At 52.7% G+C, this 19,096-nt stretch overlaps 2 protein-coding genes across 4 annotated transcripts in view; one reads left to right on the top strand and one right to left on the bottom strand.

Moving 5' to 3' along the window:
- Positions 1-14,107, top strand: part of COPA (COPI coat complex subunit alpha) — a 43,496-nt gene extending 29,389 nt beyond the window's left edge. For 2 of the 3 annotated variants that reach the window (XM_083879202.1, XM_083879203.1), the window contains 14 exons: positions 818-1,007; positions 1,664-1,759; positions 2,684-2,772; positions 3,580-3,703; positions 4,443-4,532; positions 4,676-4,785; positions 4,902-4,979; positions 5,118-5,186; positions 5,616-5,752; positions 7,620-7,803; positions 8,687-8,797; positions 10,931-11,092; positions 12,777-12,971; positions 13,690-14,107. In XM_083879202.1, the coding sequence (XP_083735328.1) occupies positions 818-1,007; positions 1,664-1,759; positions 2,684-2,772; positions 3,580-3,703; positions 4,443-4,532; positions 4,676-4,785; positions 4,902-4,979; positions 5,118-5,186; positions 5,616-5,752; positions 7,620-7,803; positions 8,687-8,797; positions 10,931-11,092; positions 12,777-12,971; positions 13,690-13,749 (1,695 nt within the window). In that variant the 3' untranslated portion in view covers positions 13,750-14,107. Of the gene's footprint in view, positions 1-817; positions 1,008-1,663; positions 1,760-2,683; positions 2,773-3,579; positions 3,704-4,442; positions 4,533-4,675; positions 4,786-4,901; positions 4,980-5,117; positions 5,187-5,615; positions 5,753-6,424; positions 6,508-7,619; positions 7,804-8,686; positions 8,798-10,930; positions 11,093-12,776; positions 12,972-13,689 lie in introns of those variants that run through there. The other variant, XM_083879204.1, reaches the window with a different exon arrangement.
- A 1,906-nt stretch (positions 14,108-16,013) lies between these two features.
- On the bottom strand, positions 16,014-18,983 carry LOC310919473 (SLAM family member 7-like; the record flags this gene model as incomplete). Its single annotated transcript, XM_083878840.1, has 6 exons — positions 18,873-18,983; positions 17,858-18,151; positions 17,508-17,780; positions 17,286-17,312; positions 16,674-16,814; positions 16,014-16,282 (listed from the first exon to the last, which is right to left on the bottom strand). The coding sequence occupies exons 1-6, from the start codon at positions 18,925-18,927 to the stop codon at positions 16,014-16,016; spliced, it is 1,059 nt and encodes a 352-aa protein (XP_083734966.1). The 5' UTR covers positions 18,928-18,983.
- Positions 18,984-19,096: the final 113 nt, after the last annotated feature.

The raw sequence follows: 19,096 nt of genomic DNA, 5'->3' as shown, positions 1-19,096 counted from the left end.
GTTTGGGTTTGGATGTTTTTGGGTGTCAATCCCTGTTCCCATTCCCCATTCCCAACCCCAGAATTCCAGAATCCCTGCTCCCAATCCCTCTAACCCCATTCCCAATCCCTGGAATCCCTGAATCATGGAATTCCTTGGGAACAGGTGAAAAGGGCTGCTGGGGGAGGCGGCCCTGCTGCAATCCCTGTTCCCATTCCCCATTTCCAATCCCTCTAATATCACTCCTGACCCCTCTAACCCCATTCCTGACCCCTCTAACCCCATTCCCAATGTCTCTAACCCCTCGAATTCCCGGAATTCCCTGTGAACAGATCGCCCTGGAGGCAGCCAAGGCTCTGGACGACAAGGGCTGCTGGGAGAAGCTGGGGGAGGTGGCCCTGCTACAATCCCCGTTCTCAATCCCCATTCCCAACCCCAGAATTCCAGAATCCCCATTCCCAATGTCTCTAATTCCTGGAATTCCCTGGGAATAGATTGCCCTGGAGGCAGCCAAGGCCTTGGATGACAAGGGCTGGGGGGAGAAGCTGGGAGAGCTGCAATCCCTGCTCCCATTACCCATTCCCAACCCCAAAATTCCAGAATCCCCATTCCCAATTCCTCTAACCCCATTCCTGACCCCTCTAACCCCTCTAATTCCTGGAATTCCATGGAACAGATCTCCCTGGAGGCAGCCAAGGCCCTGGATGATAAGGGCTGCTGGGAGAAGCTGGGGGAGGTGGCCCTGCCGCAATCCCTGTTCTCTATCCCCATTCCCAACCTTTCTAACCCCATTCCTGACCCCTCTAACCCCTGGAATTCTGGAATTCCCTGTGAACAGATCGCCCTGGAGGCAGCCAAGGCCCTGGACGACAAGGGCTGCTGGGAGAAGCTGGGGGAGGTGGCCCTGCTGCAGGGGAACCACCAGGTGGTGGAGATGTGCTACCAGCGCACCAAGAACTTCGACCGCCTCTCCTTCCTCTACCTCATCACCGGGAACCTGGAGAAGCTCCGGAAGATGATGAAGATCGGTGAGATCCCAGTGGGAAATCATGGGAAAGTCGTGGAGTTTGGGAAAAAGAGAGGGGATGGGGGTCCTGGGAAACTGCTGGAGTTTGGGGAGGAAGGAGGAGATGGAGCTCCTGGAGTTTGGGAAGGGAACGTTGGGATCCGGTGAGGAAAAAACCTGGAATTTGGGAAAGACGGGGACAGTGAGATCAAGTGGGGAGAACTGGAAAACTCCTGGAATTTGGGAAAGAGGGGATGGTGGCTTTTGGAAAACTCCTGGATTTTGGGAAGGGAACTTTGGGATCCAGTGGGGATGGAGCTCCTGGAAAACTCGTGGAATTCAGGAAGGAGGGGACTGGGGCTCCTGGAAAACTCCTGGAAAACTGGAATTTGGTAAGGAGGGGACAGTGGGACCCAGTAGGGAGAATTCCTGGAAAACTCCTGGAATTTGGGAAGGGAACAGTGGGAGCCAGTTGGGGTGAAGTTCCTGGAAAACCGATGGATTTTGGGAAGGAGGGGATGGGAAGACTCCTTGAAAACTTGTGGAATTCGGGAAGGGAACAGTGAGATCTACTGGGCAGAACTCCTGGAAATCCCCTGGAATTCGGGCAGGAGGGTCAGGGAGGACTCCCAGAACCCTGGGAATGGTGGATAATTCCCGTTTTCCCCCCGGATGCAGCGGAGATCCGTAAGGACATGAGTGGGCACTACCAGAACGCGCTGTACCTGGGGGACGTGGCCGAGAGGGTGCGGATCCTGCGCAACTGCGGCCAGAGTGAGTCAATTCTGAGGGGAATTCTGGAATTCCGGGGACAGGGAGACATTCCCAAAGGGAATTACAGGTTTCTGGACACAGGGAGACACTCCTCATGGGAATTCTGAGTGTTCAGGGCACAGGGAGACATTCCTGATGGGAATTCTGGGCATAGAGAGTCCTTCCCAACAGCAATTCCAGATTTCTGGGCACAGGGAGTCATTCCCAAAGGGAATTCCAGATTTCTGGGCACAGAGAGTCATTCCCAATGGGAATTCTGGAATTCCAGGCACAGGGAGCCCTTCCCAACAGGAACTCTGGGTGTTTCGGGCACAGGGAGTTACTCCCAAAGGGAATTCTGTCCTGGGAACTTGGGAAAGGCTCTTGGGTCCCCAAGCACCTCCATTACTCTCAGGATCATTCCTGTTATTCCAGTGGCTATTCCCAGTATTTCCCGTTATCCCAGTGATTAATTCCATCATTCCAGTGGCCATTCCCAGTGTTTCCTGTGGTCATTCCCAGGGCCATTCCCGTTATTCCAATGGCTATTCCCAGTATTTCCCGTTATCCCAGTGATTAATTCCATTATTCCAGTGGTTATTTCCATTTTTCCAATGGCCATTCCCAGTATTTCAGTAGCTATTCCAGTGATTAATTCCATTATTCCAGTGGTTATTTCCATTACTCCAATGGCCATTCCCAGTGTTTCCCATTATTCCAGTGGCCATTCCCAGTGTTTCCTGAGGCCATTCCCATTATTCCAGTGGCCATTCCCAGTATTTCCCATAATTCCTGAGGCCATTCCCAGTATTTCCCATTATTCCAGTGGCCATTCCCAGTGTTTCCCGAGGCCATTCCAGTGGCCATTCCCAGTGTTTCCCGTCATTCCCAAGGCCATTCCCAGTGTTTCCCGAGGTCACTCCAGGCCCATTCCCGTTTTTCCAGAGTCCCTGGCATTCCTGACGGCCGCCACACACGGGCTGGACGAGGAGGCCGAGAGCCTGCGGGAATCCTTCGACCCCGAGAAGGAGACGGTGGGAAAACAACGGGAAAACTCCCGGAAAACAACGGGAAAACACCGGGAATGAGGGAGGGAGGGCAGGGATGGGGGAAATCCTGGGAAACTCTGGGAATTTGAGATGGGAAGAGTGGGATCCACCAGGGAGAAATCCTGGAATTTGAGAGGGAGGGAGGGAATGGCAGGGATAGGGGAAATCTTGGAAAACTCCTGGAATTTGGGAAGGAGAGCAGGGATGGGAGGACTCCTGGAAAACTTCTGGGATTTGCAAAGGGAATACTGGGATCCAGTGGGGAGAATTCCTGGAAAACTGTGTGAATTTGGGAAGGGAACGTTGGAATCCAGTTGGGGAGAAAACTGGAAAATGCCTGGAATTTGGGAAGGAGTGGGTGGGGGAACTCCTGGAAAACTCCTGGAATTTGGGAAGGGAACATTGGGATCCAGTGAGGATGGAGCTCCTGGAAAACCCCTGGAATCTGAGAAGGGAAGAGTGGGATTCACTGGGGAGAACTCATGGAATTTGGGAAGGAGGGGATGGGGGAAATCCTGCAAAGCTCCTGGAATTTGGGAAGGAAACAGTGGGATCCATTGGGGAGAACTGGAATTTGGGAACAGTGGAATCCAGTGGGATCCATTGGGGAAGGGAGGAACAGTGGGATCCAATGGAGAAAACTCCTGGAAACCCCCTGGAATTCAGGAAGGAAGCGACAACAATGCAGAGAAAACCCCTTTTTGAGCCCCCCCAGCTGAGGGCAGGGCCGGGAGGGATCCCAAGGATCCAACAGGATTTTCCCAACCCTTTCCTTTCCCTGGCCGCCCCCAGATCCCGGCGGTGGATCCCGAGGCTCGACTGCTGCAGCCCCCAGCCCCGGTGCTGCCCCTGGACACCAACTGGCCCCTGCTGACCGTGTCCAAAGGCTTCTTCGAGGGCTCCATCGCCGGGAAAGGTCGGAATTCCTGGAATTCCCAACATTCCTGGGTTCCCTGGGAGTGTTTGGGATCAGCACGGGGAGGTTTTCCCCTGTGGAAAACCCAGGGAATGTTCTGGGAATGGGAAGGTGGGATGGGAGAAAATGGGATGGGATTGGGAACCTGGGAATGGCCCAGGATCACAAGGATCTGGGATTTGGGAATTGGGGCTGAAGGGTTTTGGGAATTGGGGCTGGCAAAGCTTTTCCCGAGGTTGGGAATCTGCTCCCGTGGGGAAAGTCATTCCCATCCTTCCCATGTGGGAAGTCATGGAATGAACAGGGCTGGAAAAGGGTCTGGAGAATCTTGAGGGAACTGGGAATGTTCATCCCAGAGAAAAGGGGGATCCAGGGGGGATTTGGGATCCTCCAGGAGGGATTTGGGATCTGATCCCAGGGAACGGGGCCAGGACAAGAGGGAACGGCCTCGAGCTGGGCCAGGAGTGGATATTTGGGATGATTATTCCATGGAAAAAGGGTCAGGAATCATCAGGAGAGGCTCAGGAAGGTTTGGACCCCCATCCCTGGAGGTGTCCAAGGAATCCCTGGATCCCTGAGGATCCCTGAGGATCCTTCCCACCACCCTGGAGATTCTCCCTCACCCTCATAAACCACAAAATTCCACAAAATCCCACCCAAGACACAACACCACAAGGTCAGGGTGGGGTTTTCCCCTCCTGGAATTCTCTCCTGAGGGATTTTCCCTGGTTTTTTTCAGGAAAAGGAGGAGCCCTGGCCGCCGACATCGACATGGACACCGTGGGCACCGAGGGCTGGGGCGAGGACGCCGAGCTGCAGCTGGATGAAGGTGGGAAAAATCTTGGGATTTTCCAAATTTCCCTTGGGAAAAATCCCATTCCCTGCCCACCCTGGGACCCCCTGGCATTCCCTGCCCACCTGAGGCCCCCTGGAATTCCCTGTCCCCCTGGAATTCCCTGCCCTTCCCTGCAGATGGATTTGTGGACGCCGGGGAAGGATTTGGAGAGGAAGGAGCTGGAAAAGGGCAGGAGGAAGGAGGAGGATGGGAAGTGGAAGAGGATTTGGATCTTCCCCCTGAGCTGGTAGGAGGATCCTGGGGCATCCCAGCGCTTTTTCTTTGGGGATTTGGGAAGCAGGGAATGTTCTGTGGGATTATCCAGGTGGGATTTCAGCTGGAATTTTGGGATTTTCCCCTCAGGACGTCCCCGCTGGTCCTGCAGGAACAGCCGAGGACGGATTCTTTGTGCCCCCCACCAAAGGCACCAGCCCAGCCCAGGTAAAACCCTCAAAAAACCCAAGAATTTCCTCCTTTTCCCTTCCTTTTTTTGGGGGATTTGTGAGCCCAGTGTGGGAATTCAATTGTGGGAACTCTGCCCATCTCAATCCCACCTGGATTCCCTTCTCTCTTTCCCAGGTGTGGTGTAACAACTCCCAGCTGCCCGTGGATCACATCCTGGCAGGATCCTTCGAGACAGCCATGAGGGTGAGTCCTCCACGGAATTTTTCATGGGAAAAAAAATCACCTTTCCCCCCTTTATTTTCCCTGTTTCACCCCAAATCTTTGCTTTGTGTCCATTTGGGAAAATTTCATCCCATTTTTACTGTGGGAACAACACAAAGTGAGGCTTCACCGCTGCCTGATTCAGCTTTTCCCGACCCAATCCATGATTTTTTAATTTAATTTCTTTTAATTTTTTCCCCATCAGCTGCTCCACAACCAAGTGGGACTTCCATGATTTTTTTAAATTTAATTTCTTTTAATTTTTTTCCCTGTCAGCTGCTCCATGACCAGGCAGGAGTTCTATGATTTATTTTAATTTCTTTTTATTTTTTTCCCCATCAACTGCTCCACGACCAGGTGGGATTTCCATAATTTTTTAAATTTAATTTCTTTTAATTATTTCTCCATCAGCTGCTCCACGACCAGGTTGGAGTGACCAATTTTGGGCCCTACAAGCAGCTTTTCATGCAGACCTTTTCCCGAGGCAGGACGACATTCCAGGCTCTCCCCAGCCTCCCCTCCATGTATGGATTCCCACACCGAAACTGGTGAGTCATTTTCCTCCCAAATTCCAGGGATTTTCTTGGGAATGCTCTTCCCAAGGTTGGGGATGAGCGTGAGCTGTGGGTGATTCCTGGCAGGAATTCCCTGGGTGGCTCCAGGGATGGGGAGGAGTTGGAATTCTCAGTTTGGGGAGGAATTTGGGAATTGTCAGGGGGCAGAGATGGGGCTGAGCTCGGGGCAAAATCCAGGGAATGTTCAGGGCTGGATCCTCATGGAATGAGGGGCTGGGAAGTGTCCAGGGAATGGAGCTGGAAAAGGGACTGGAGGATCCTGATGGAGCTGGGGGGGCTGAGCCTGGAGAAAAGGGGGATCCAGGGGGGATTTTGGGATCCTCCAGGGGGGATTTGGGATCTGATCCCAGGGAATGGGGCTGGGACAAGAGGGAACAGCCTCGAGCTGGGCCAGGGGGGAAATTTGGGACTTTTTCCATGGAAAAAGGATCGGGAATTATCGGAAGGGACTCAGGGAGGTGAATCCCCATCCCTGGAAGGGATGAATGAATTCTCAGCCTGCTCTGACCTGGCCTCTCCTGGAATTCCATCCCACCCATACAAATCCCCCTATCCCTAGACCCCAAAATCCATCCCTAAACCCCAAAATCCATCCCTAAATCCCCAAAATCCATCCCTAAACTCCCCAAACTCTCACTCTCCCAGAAAGGAGAGCCCCAAGAACGCTCTCCCGGCCGTGGGGCTGAAGCTCAGTGAGCTCATCCAGCGACTCCAGCTCTGTTACCCCAAAATCCATCCCTAAATCCCCCAAAATCCATCCCTATATCCCCCAAAATCCATCCCGAAATCCCCCAAAATCCATCCCTAAATTCCCAAAATCCATCCCTAAATCCCCAAATCCATCCCTAAATTCCCAAAATCCATCCCTAAATCCCCCCAAATCCATCCCTAAATCCCCAAATCCATCCCTAAATGCCCAAAATCCATCCCTAAACCCGAAAATGTTGGGATTCCAGGAAGGAGAGCCCCAAGAACGCCCTCCTGGCCGTGGGGCTGAAGCTCAGCGAGCTCATCCAGCGACTCCAGCTCTGTTACCCCAAAATCCATCCCTAAATCCCCCAAAATCCATCCCTAAATCCCCAAAATCCATCCCTAAACCCCAAATCTTGGGATTCCAGGAAGGAGAGCCCCAAGAACGCTCTCCCAGCCGTGGGGCTGAAGCTCAGCGAGCTCATCCAGCGACTCCAGCTCTGTTACCCCAAAATTCATCCCTAAACCCATCCCTAAATCCCCAAATCCATCCCTAAATCCCCAAAATCCATCCCTAAATCCCCAAATCCATCCCTAAATCCCCTAAAATCCATCCCTAAACCCCAGATCTTTGGGATTCCAGGAAGGAGAGCCCCAAGAACGCTCTCCCGGCCGTGGGGTTGAAGCTCAGTGAGCTCATCCAGCGACTCCAGCTCTGTTACCCCAAAATCCATCCCTAAATCCCCCAAAATCCATCCCTAAATCCCCCAAATCCATCCCTAAACCCCCAAAATCCATCCCTAAACTACAAAATGGTGGGATTCCAGGAAGGAGAGCCCCAAGAACGCCCTCCCGGCCGTGGGGCTGAAGCTCAGCGAGCTCATCCAGCAACTCCAGCTCTGCTACCCCAAAATCCACCCCTAAATCCCCAAAATCCACCCCTAAATCCCCAAATCCATCCCTAAATCCCCAAAATCCATCCCTAAACCCCAAATCTTGGGATTCCAGGAAGGAGAGCCCCAAGAACGCTCTCCCGGCCGTGGGGCTGAAGCTCAGCGAGCTCATCCAGCGACTCCAGCTCTGCTACCCCAAAATCCATCCCTAAATCCCCTAAAATCCATCCCTAAACCCCAGATCTTTGGGATTCCAGGAAGGAGAGCCCCAAGAACGCCCTCCCGGCCGTGGGGCTGAAGCTCAGCGAGCTCATCCAGCGACTCCAGCTCTGTTACCAGCTCACCACGGCCGGCAAGTTTGAGGAGGCCGTGGACAAATTCCGCCTCATCCTGCTCAGCGTGCCCTTGTTGGTGGTGGACAACAAGCAGGAGATCGCCGAGGTCAGGGGGAGTCCGATGACCTCAGTGGGGTTAATGAGGGGGAATTTATGGGGAGGAAATGGGGGATTTTTGAGGGGAAAATGTGGGTTTATGTGGAGAAAATATGGAATTCCTGAGGGGAAAAACACAGAATTCCTGAGGAGGAAATATGGGATTTCTGAGGGGGAAATGTGGGGATTCTGAGGGAGAAATATGGGAATTCCTGAAGGAAAAAACACAGAATGCCTGAAGGGGAAAATGTGGAATTCCTGAGGAGGAAAATGTGGAATTCCTGAGGAGAAAATGTGGGATTTCTGAGGGGGGAAATGTGGAATTTCTGAGGGGGCAAACATAGGAATTCCTGAGGGGGGAAATGTGGGGATCCTGCCCTGGAAAACATGGAATTCCTGAGGAGAAAATGTGGAAATTCTGAGGAGAAAATGTGGGATTTCTGTGGAAAAAATGTGGGATTTATGAGGGAGAAAATGTAGGATTCATGAGGAGAAAATGAGGAATTCCTGGGGGAAAAAACACAGAAGTCCTGAGGAACGAAATATGGGATTTCTGAGGGGGGAAATGTGGGGATCCTGCCATGGAAAATGTGGAATTCCTGAGGGGGAAAACATGGGAATTCCCGAGGAGAGAAATGTGGGAATTCCTGAGGAGAAAATGTGGGAATTCCTGAGGTGAGAAATGTGGGGATCCTGCCCTGGAAAACATGGAATTCCTGAGAGGGGAAATATGGAATTCCTGAGGAGAAAATGTGGGATTTCTGAGGGGGAAATGTAGAAATTCCTGAAGGAAAAAACACGGAATTCCTGAGGAGGGAAATTTGGGATTCCTGAGGTGGGAAATGAGTCCCCAGGGCAGGTTTTGACCCCGGTTTTTGGGTTTTGTCCCCCAGGCACAGCAGCTGATCGCCATTTGCCGGGAATACATCGTGGGCTTGTCCATGGAGATCGAGAGGAAGAAACTGCCCAAGGAGACTCTGGAGCAGCAGAAAAGGATCTGTGAGGTGCGGGAGGCCTGAGGGGAAAACAGGGAATTGCTGAGGGGGAAATGTGGGATTCCTGAGGGAAAAATGTGGGATTTTTGGGGGGAAAATGTGGACATTTCTGAGGAGAAAATGTGCAAATTTCTGAGGGGAAAAGGTTGAAATTTGTGAGGGGAAATATGGGAATTCCTGAGGGGGGAAATGTGGGATTTCTGAGGGGCAAAATGGGGGAATTCCTGAGGGGAAAATGGGATTTTTGGAGGGGAGAAATGTGGAATTCCTGAGGGGGAAAGTGTGGGATTTTTGTGGGGGAAAATGTACGAATTCCTGAGGTGAAAATGTGGAATTCCTGAGGGGAAAATGTGGGATTTGTGAGGGGGGGAAATGTGGAATTGCTGAGGTGAAAATGTGGAATTTCTGAGGCGAAAATGTGGAATCCCTGAGGGGGAAAATGTGAGATTTCTGAGGGGGAAAACACAGAATTCCTGAGAGAGACATATGGGATTTCTGAGGGGGAAAACGGGGGAATTCCTGAGGGGAAAATGTGGAATTGCTGAGGGGAAAATGTAGAATTTATGAGGGGGGCGGGGGGAACGGATTGAAAACTTAACCAATCAGGGAAGAGATCCAAAATGACCCAGTCTGGGTACAGAACCGGGGGAGAACAAAACAACCAATCCGGTGAGGGTAATTAACATATCAGGAAGTAGGAGCAAACAGGGGATTGGTTAACCGAGAACAACAGGGGATTTGATTGGTCAGCTCCGTTCAGGGCTTGGTGCCCTCCCGGGAGCGCTTCTTTTTCCATACTGTCCTCAGGGGGCACCACAGCTCAGGGGGAAATGTGGGGTTTCGAAGGGGGAAATGTGAAATTTCTGAGTGGGAAATGCGGGAATTTCTGAGGCAGAAAATGGAGGAATTCCTGAGTGGGAAATGTGGGATTTCTGAGAGGAAAAGGTTGGAATTTGTGAGGGGAAATGTGGGAATTCCTGAGAGAGGAGCATGTGGGATTTCTGAGGGGGAAATGTGGAAATTTCTGAAGTGAAAATGTGGGATTTTTTGAGGGAAAATGAGAACATTTCTGAGGGGAAAATATGCAAATTCCTGAGGGGAAAAGGTCGAAATTTGTGAGGGGAAATGTGGCAATTCCTGGAGGGGAAATGTGGGAATTCCTGAAGGGAGAAATGTGGGATTTCTGAGGAGAAAATGAGGAAATTCATGAGGGGAAAATGTGGGATTTATGAGAGGAAAATGTGTGAATTTCTGAGGGGAAAGGTCAGAATTTGTGAGGGGCAATATGGGAATTCCTGAGGGGGTAAATGTGGGATTTCTGAGGGGGAAAACACAGAATTCCTGAGAGAGACATATGGGATTTCTGAGGGGGAAATGTGGAAATTTCTGAGGCAAAAATGTGAGATTTTTGAAGGAGGGAAGTGTGACATTTCTGAGGGGGAAAATGTGAAATTCCTGAGGGGAAGAGATGGGGAATTCATGAGAGGAAAATGTGGGAATTTCTGAGGGGAAAAGGTTGAATTTGTGAGGGGAAATATGGGGATTCCTGAGGAGGGAAATGTGGGATTTCTGAGGGGGAAAACACAGAATTCCTGAGATAGACATACGGGATTTCTGAGGGGGAAATGAGGGAATTTGTGAGAGGAGAAGGTCGGAATTTGTGAGGGGAAAATGTGGGAATTCCTGAAGGAGGAAATGTGGGAATTCCTGAGGGGAAAAGATGGGGATTTCTGAAGGGGAAAATATTGGAATTTGTGAGGAGAAATGTGGGATTCCTGAAGTAGGAAATGTGAGATTCCTGAAGGAGGAAATGTGGGAATTCCTGAGGGGGGAAATGTGGAATTCCTGAAGGGATTTCTGAGGGAGAAATGTGGGAATTCCTGAGGGGAAAATGTGGGAATCTCTGAGGTGAAAAGGTCAGAATTTCTGAGGGGAAAACATGGGAATTCCTGAGGAGGTAAATGTAGAATTCCTGAATGGGGAAACGTGAGATTCCCAAAGTAAGAAAAAACTCACTCCAAATTTTCAATTCCACCTTCAATACAAACCCAACAAGAGCTGCCTGGAAATGAGGGACTCTCAGTCCCAATCCCCTTTATCCCCAAGGATTCTAACCTTGTTTTCCATGTCTCCCCCTGGCAGATGGCCGCCTACTTCACGCACTCCAACCTGCAGCCCGTGCACATGATCCTGGTGCTCCGCACTGCCCTCAACCTCTTCTTCAAACTCAAGAACTTCAAAACGGCCGCCACCTTTGCCCGGCGCCTGCTGGAGCTCGGCCCCAAGCCCGAGGTGGCCCAGCAGGTGGGAGCCCAAATGGCCCTGTCCCCAAATGTCCCTGTCCCCAAATGGCCCTGTGCCCAATGGCCCTGTCCTCAAATGTCCCTGTCCCCAAATGTCCCTGTCCCCAAATGTCCCTGTCCCCAAATGGCCCTGTCCCTAAATGGCCCTGACCTCAAATGGCTTCGTCCCCAATATCCCTGTCCCCAAATGGCCCTGTCCCCAATATCCCTGTCCCCAAATGGCCCTGTCCCCAAATGGCCCTGTCCCCAATATCCCTGTCCCCAATATCCCTGTCCCCAAATGGCCCTGTCCCCAATATCCCTGTCCCCAATATCCCTGTCCCCAAATGGCCCTGTCCCCAATATCCCTGTCCCCAATATCCCTGTCCCCAATATCCCTGTCCCCAAATGGCCCTGTCCCCAATATCCCTGTCCCCAATATCCCTGTCCCCAAATGGCCCTGTTCCCAAATGGCCCTGTCCCCAAATGGCCCTGTCCCCAAATGGCCCTGTCCCCAAATGGCCCTGTCCCCAATATCCCTGTCCCCAAACAGCCCTGTCCCCAAATCCAAGGTGAGGTCCTCAGATGAGGCCCTCAAGTTGGGGAAACACTTTGTTTGGGGTGTCCCTGTCCCCCAAACCCTCCATGAATCCCTCAGATATGAAGCCCCCTTCTGACTCCATTTTTGGGGTGTCCCTGTCCCCAAACCCTCCGTGAGTCCCTCAGACATGAAGCCCCCTTCTGACTCCATTTTTGGGGTGTCTCTGTCCCCAAACCTGAGCTGTTAGAAACCCCCACTGTGACCCCATTTTTGGGGTGTCCCAGTCCCCAAACCCTTGATGAGTCCCTCATGTTAAAAACCCCCTCTCTGACCCCATTTTTGGGCTGTCCCCATCCCCAAACCCAAACTAAGACCCTCAGCTGAGTCCTTCAGGTGTGAAACCCCCACTCTGACCCTATTTTTGGGGTTGTCCTTGTCCCCAAACCCAACATGAAGGCTCATGTAAGAAACCCCCTCTCTGACTTCATTTTTGGGGTATCCCTGTCCCTAAACTCAAACAGTTAGAAACCCCCACTGTGACCCTTTTTTTCAGGTGTCCCTGTCCCCAAACCCAATCTGAAGCCCTCAGATGTGAAACCCCCCGCAAACTATGACCCCATTTTTGGGGTGTCCCCATCCCCAGACCAGAACTGCAACCCTCAGGTGTAAAACCTCCTCTCTGCCCCCATTTTTGGGCTGTCTCCATCCCCAAACCCAAACTGAGACCCTCAGCTGAGTCCCCCAGATGTGAAACCCCATTTTTGGGCTGTCTCCATCCCCAAACCCAAACTGAGACCCTCAGCTGAGTCCCCCAGATGTGAAACCCCATTTTTGGGCTGTCCCCATCCCCAAACCCAAACTGAGACCCTCAGCTGAGTCCCCCAGATGTGAAACCCCATTTTTGGGCTGTCCCCATCCCCAAACCCAAACTGAGACCCTCAGCTGAGTCCCCCAGATGTGAAACCCCATTTTTGGGCTGTCCCCATCCCCAAACCCAAACTGAGACCCTCAGCTGAGTCCCCCAGATGTGAAACCCCATTTTTGGGCTGTCCCCATCCCCAAACCCAAACTGAGACCCTCAGCTGAGTCCTTCAGGTGTGGAAACCCCCTCTCTGCCCCCATTTCTGGGCTCTCCCATCCCCACACCCTCCCAAACTCTCCCCAGACCCGTAAGATCCTGGCGGCGTGCGAGAAGAACCCCGTGGACAGCCACCAGCTCAACTACGACCAGCACAACCCCTTCGACATCTGCGCCGCCTCCTACCGGCCCATCTACCGCGGCCGGGCCCTGGAGAAGTGTCCCCTCAGCGGGGCCTGCTACAGCCCCGAGTTCCGCGGGCAGCTCTGCAGGGTCACCACGGTGAGGGCGGGGGAATTCGGGGTTTGGGGGTGTTTTTGGGTGATTAGAGGGGAAAAAATTGGGTTTTCGGAGGGGGTTTGGGGTGTTTCGCTACAAGAAAGGGTTGGGGAGTTGGTGTGGAAGAGGCTCCTGAAGGGGAATCTTGTTCATCCGTGGAAATATCTTCTCAAGTATCCCCAAAAATCTCCCCTCTCAGAGGGGATTTGGGGTGTTTCCCATGAGGAAGGGCTGTGGGAGTTCGGTTGCCTTGGTCTGGAGGAGGCTGAGGGGGAATCTCATCCATTCATGGAAATATCTTCAATATCCATGGAAATATCTCCAATACCCCCAAAAATACCTTCTCTGAGAGGGGATTTAGGCTCTGGAATGTTTTCCCTACAAGAAAGGCTGTGGGAGTTGGACCTGCTTGGTCTGGAGGAGGCTGAGAGGGAATTTTATCCATCTGTGGAAATATCTTCAATATCCATGGAAATATCTCAAATATCCACAGAAACAGCTCAACTGCCCCCTAAAATCTCTCAAATTTCCACCCAAATCTCTCAAATTCACACCCAAATCCCCCCAAGGGATCTCAGGACCCTTCCAGTGCTCCCAGCATAGCCCAGGAGTGACAGCCACAAACCCAACCCCTAAATCCTTAATTTTCCCCCCTAAACCCCATATTTTTTCCCCCCTAAACCCCAGATTTCCCCCCTAAAGCCTCTCTCTGTCCCTGCAGGTGACGGAGATCGGGAAGGACGTGCTGGGGCTGCGCATCAGCCCCCTCCAGTTCCGTTAGGAATTCTCCTGGAGGAGGAAATTCCCGCTGCCCCATCCCAGCTTTTCCCCCCAATCCCTCCCCTCGGCCATTCCCAGTTTTTCCCCACCCTGAAATGCCACAATGAGGAGTTTTTTCCCCCACATTTAGCAGGAATTTTTGTTCCCAAACTGCTTTTCCTGCGCTTTTATCCTGGATTTTTTCCACATCCTGGTTGTGACACAACCACCTCTGCTCCCCTCAAAATCCCCCCAAAAAATCCCTTGGATTTGCTTTGTGAATCCCAAATGCAGGGAAATCCTGCTCCCTCTGGAAGTGTTTGTTGACTCCTTGTCCTTAATGAGTCGCCCTCGTTAATAAAGCTCGTTAATCACCTCGATTTTCCTGGTTTGCAGCCCAGGACACACCGAAAAAAATTGGAATTGAATCCCTTTTCCCACCTGTGCTTGGGAATGTTCCAGAGGGTGGGATGGGCCCCCTGGGATGATTTGGAGCTGGGGGTGGTAATTAGTGCAGTGGGAAAGGAGGAGAATTCCCAGTTTTCCAAAGGAATGGGAAAATCCAGGCCAGGCCGTGGGTTTGGGGGGAATTTGGGCCGGTTTTGGGTGGGTTTGGGGAGGAGGGAAAAGGGGGAAATGTTTCCTGTGTTCCCCATTCTGCTCCTGGAGATTCCTGCTGGGATTCCCATATTCTTTTTGGGATTCCCAAATTCCTTCTGAGATTCCCAAATTCCAGCCAGAATTCCCAAATTCCTGCTGGGATTCCCAAATTCTTCCTGGCATCCCCAAATTCCTTCCAGAATTCCCAAAATCTGACAGAAATCTCACAGGATTTTTTGTGCAAACTCTGAGATAAAAAGTCTCTGACTGAGGAAAGGCCATGGGACAGGGACAGACATTGCTAACAGATAAATGGAATTGAAATCCAAATTATTATTGTTATTATTTAAGTTATTACAGAAGTTTTAAGTCATGACTGTACAACACAAAATATTTTGGAGAAATCGAACACGTGAAAGATATTTTACAGCAAAACCTCTCAGGCTGGTTTTCTCACCCGAGATTCAGGTTGTTTAAAGTCCTTGGCCCTCTAAAAGCCCCGAGTTGTGTTGGTACAAAGAGGTGGAGTCTTCAAGGTTCTGTTTTCTGGTTTCTCGAGTTGTTCATTATTTGATATCTCAGAATTTTTCTCCGCTCCCAGCCGAGGTCTGGACAGGGCTGGGACATGAGGGGACGGCCCCCGATGGGGGTCACCTTACATTTATACAGATAATTACATTTATACAGATAATTTCATTTATACAGATAATTACATTTATACAGATAATTGCATTTATACAGATATTTACGTAAAGGTTATTTATTATTTCTCACCAATGCCCAGTGCTTACACTAAGAGGGTCACTTCTGCTTTGACCCAACCCACTCTCACTGCCTTGTGTCATCCCCACCCCAGAAGATGGAGGATGAGGAAGAAGGAGAGGGACATGAGGTACCACCCAAATTCCACCACCTTGTCCCCCATTTGCCTCTATTCTAAGAATCCTAAAACTACTAAATTTTGTATGTTCTACTGTGCTAAACTGCTATTTTCACTTCCTGGTGATTTGCAATTCCTCTCCTAATGCTGGAAGTTTCTCCCATGGGCTGAGATCAAACTCAGTGTCTTCCTGGGCTGTGCCAAGGTCTCCAACCCCCCTGGACCGGCTCCTCACCCCCTGTCCAGGGCTCAAATTCCCTTTCCCAGGTCCCAGCTCATCCAAGGGGATTTCCTGGACTCCAACAGTCTGAGCACTGGTCTGTGCAGGTCTGTGGCCAGTCCTGGCCCTGATCCACACCGGCCAGTTCTGGCACCAGTCCAAGCTGGTCCAAGATCCACGCTGGCTCTGATCTGCACTTCTTCCTGGTCAGTTGCAGCCCTGGTCAGAGCAGGTCCCTGGTCAGTCCTGGCTCTGGTCAGAGCAGGTCCCTGGTCAGTCCTGGCTCTGGTCAGAGCAGGTCCCTGGTCAGTCCTGGCTCTGGTCAGAGCAGGTCCCTGGTCAGTCCTGGCTCTGGTCAGAGCAGGTCCCTGGTCAGTCCTGGCTCTGGTCAGAGCAGGTCCCTGGTCAGTCCTGGCTCTGGTCAGAGCAGGTCCCTGGTCAGTCCTGGCTCTGGTCAGAGCAGGTCCCTGGTCAGTCCTGGCTCTGGTCAGAGCAGGTCCCTGGTCAGTCCTGGCTCTGGTCTGAGCTGGTCCATGGTCAGTCCTGGCTCTGGTCAGAGCAGGTCCCTGGTCAGTCCTGGCTCTGGTCAGAGCAGGTCCCTGGTCAGTCCTGGCTCTGGTCTGAGCTGGTCCATGGTCAGTCCTGGCTCTGGTCTGACATGGTATGTGATCTCTGGCGGTGCTGACAAGGCCCGTCTCGACTCTGTTCTGTGCTTGACCCAGGCCAGTCCCGGAGCTGACCCCAAACACTTCACGGGCTGGAGAGAGCCCTGGTGGCCCAGCCCGGAAGTGGCAGAACTCTCAGATGAGGCACTCACCGGTCTGTCTGTGCGGGCCGTACGGGCTGGCGAGGAACCTGTTGGAAGGCCAGAGGAAATAGAGATTTTCCTGGGTTTTGTTTGGTTTTAAATGTGCTTTTCCACAATGGCAGCTTCAACTCTTTTAAGTTAACCAAGTGTCAATCTTCAAACCCAGCCAGCTGATTGGCTCTTCAAACAGACAGCTGTTTGGCTCCACCCCACAGGGAACCACACCCACAGCCCGTGGGCTGTCCCCAAATTAAAACAACCTGTTCAACCCCCACAGGGGGATGCGACAGGAGGACCCCAAATCTGCCCCAAACCCACCTAAAATCCACCCCAAATCCGCCCCAAATCTGCCCCAGATCCACCCCAAATCTGCCCTCAAACACCCCAAATCCACCCCAAATCAGCTCCATCCCAGCTCTGTCCCCTCCCAGGTCCCACCTCCTCCCCAGGGCTCCAGGGATGGTTTTCCACTCTCTCCTTGGGATTTGCAGAACAAAAAAAGAGAAACAAACAAAATCACCACCAGGACTGTGACCCCGACTGTGACTCCGATCGTGATCCCGCTGCCTGAGGGGGTGTCTGGAAAAGGGAGAAGATCCCAAAATCAATCCGGCTCTTCCTGGCATCGGGAATTTGGCCTCCAACCCCTCCCTGATCCCTCGTTCCAGGAGAACTCGATCCCAGCCAGGGCAGAGGACGAGCACGAGCGGCTTGGGGGAAGCACCGGTAGGAGAATTCCAAAATCCCCAAATCCTCAAACCCCAAATCCCCAGAATCTTCAAATCCCCAGAATCCTACAGTTGTGGGTGGGAACCTCTCGGGGTTGGGTTTGGGGCCACCACTCCTTGCCCTGTCCCTGGGAGCTGCGGGAAGATCCGGAACATTCCCTGGGAAGGGTTTTTGGGAGGGGCTGGAGGGGGCTGGGCTCAGGCTCCCCAATCCCCCTCCCAGCTGGACATGGAAAAGCTGCTCCGGACACTTGGGGACGCTTGGGGACATTTGGGGACACTTGGGAGCACAGCTGGCCATGGACAGAGGGTGGCAGCTCACCTGGTCCAGGAGGGTGTGTGGAGTTTTCTGGTGAGGGGAGAGAACAGAGACAGGAGTCAGAGCTTCCCTCAGCAGCCCGAGCCCAATCCCATCCCAAATCCCAACCCCAAATCCCAACCCCAAATCCCAGGCCCAAATCCCACTTGGCTCTCAGGGGAGCAGGATCAGCCCATCCCAACCCCAACATTCCCATCCCAATCCCAACCTTTCCCCGGCTCTCACCTGGGCACAGCCCCTCGGGGGTGGTAATGGTGACGCTCCTGCTGCTGACGGCGTTCCGGGCCGTGCATGTCAGTGGCTCCAGCTTATCCAGGGAGGATTTATCCACCACTGTCAGCACCACAGGCCTCTCTAGCCTCAGCTCACCCCACCCTGTCCAGGTGTAGGAGATGTTCCCAAATCCGTCGCCGGTCACGGAGCAGTGCAGGGAGAACTTGCAGATGCTGCCCGAACACGCCTGAGTCTCACAGGTCACTTTGGGCTCTGTCAGCTTCCCTGGGGGCACAGGGGAGTCAGAAATTTCTCTTTTTTTGTAGCCTAAAAACCCCCAAAACAACACTAGAAGCACCTACTGTACACGAGGAGGGTGAAGGTGGATATTTTCCCATCAATGGTCACAGAGTAGGTCCCGGCGTCCTCCATCCTCAGCTGGGAGATGCTGAGTGCCCGGCCCCTCTCGGAGACAGTGAAACGAGTTTTGAATTTGTCTCGATGAAATATGGGTCGAGGAGGATCCTCAAATGCCACGGACACTATGGGATCATTCCCAAAACTCCACAAAGCTCCATTTCCATCTGTGTCATCACTACGTAAGGTCACGGACCCACCCATGGCCCCAATCAGCTCTGGGGTGTCACTGGGGCTGTCTGGGGAGAGAAAGTGGGGAGAGAACACGGGGTGAGGGTGGGATGGAGGTGCTGAACCAAGAGAATTAGTCTGATCCTGGCTCAGCTCCGAGGTAGTGCTCAGAACTTGTGGCTACTTCAGCCTCAGGCACCTCTGGGTCATGGACAATGGAGCACAGGGAAGGAAAAGGTGCCAAGGAAGAAAAACTTCCACGCAGAGGAGCGTGAGGAAGGAGCCTGGAGGGAGAACAGGAGGGAAAAAGGAACCAGGATTTTGGGGAAGGCTCAGAAAGGTGGGGAAGGTTGGCAAAGTCTGAGTTCAGGGAGCTGAGCAGGACAGGGAGCTCCTGGCCAGACCTGCAGCTGCTCCTCGGAGGAGAAACGCGGAGTCCTGGAGAGGTTTGGGCTGGGAGGGGATTTTCACTGACCCCGTGGCAGCCCCTGGAACCTTCCCCTGCCCCGGGCGGCTCCGTCCTGGCCGCGGTCACTCCCAGGGACGGCCAATCCATGGGATGACCTCTGCCAGGAGCTCCCCGGGCAGCAGCTGGACACAGGCTGGACCAGAGGTGGACCTTGGGCTCCATCCACAGCTCAGAGATCCACGGCAGCCCCAGATCCCAACACTGGGCACAAACCCAACCCCGCCGAGCTGCTCCGCTGCTCCCGCTCTCCCCTGACCCTAAAAACCCCCAAACCACCCCAAAATCTGGTTCCCGAGGGACGAGGGGCACGGGGCACTTACAGGTTTGGGTGAGGAGCGTGAGGATGGCGAGGAGCTGGATCCAAAACCCCTCCATGGGGGTCCAAAAATGAAGAGGATTTGGGGCATTGAGCACTCAGGCAATTAAGATGAGGAAGAAGTGCGCCTGTGCAGCTTTTGTGTGTCTGGGTGCAGAGGAAGGGGTTGGATGTGGTTTGTGATGAAAATGACGTTGAGAGGTGGCAGCTCACGCTCACAAATGGAAA

This window comes from Zosterops lateralis, assembly GCF_965231275.1.
Source record: "Zosterops lateralis genome assembly, chromosome: 27".
Classification (NCBI taxonomy): Eukaryota; Metazoa; Chordata; class Aves; order Passeriformes; family Zosteropidae; genus Zosterops; species Zosterops lateralis.
The sequence above is the reverse complement of the archived record's forward strand: the minus strand, read 5'-3'. Positions and strand labels throughout refer to the sequence as shown.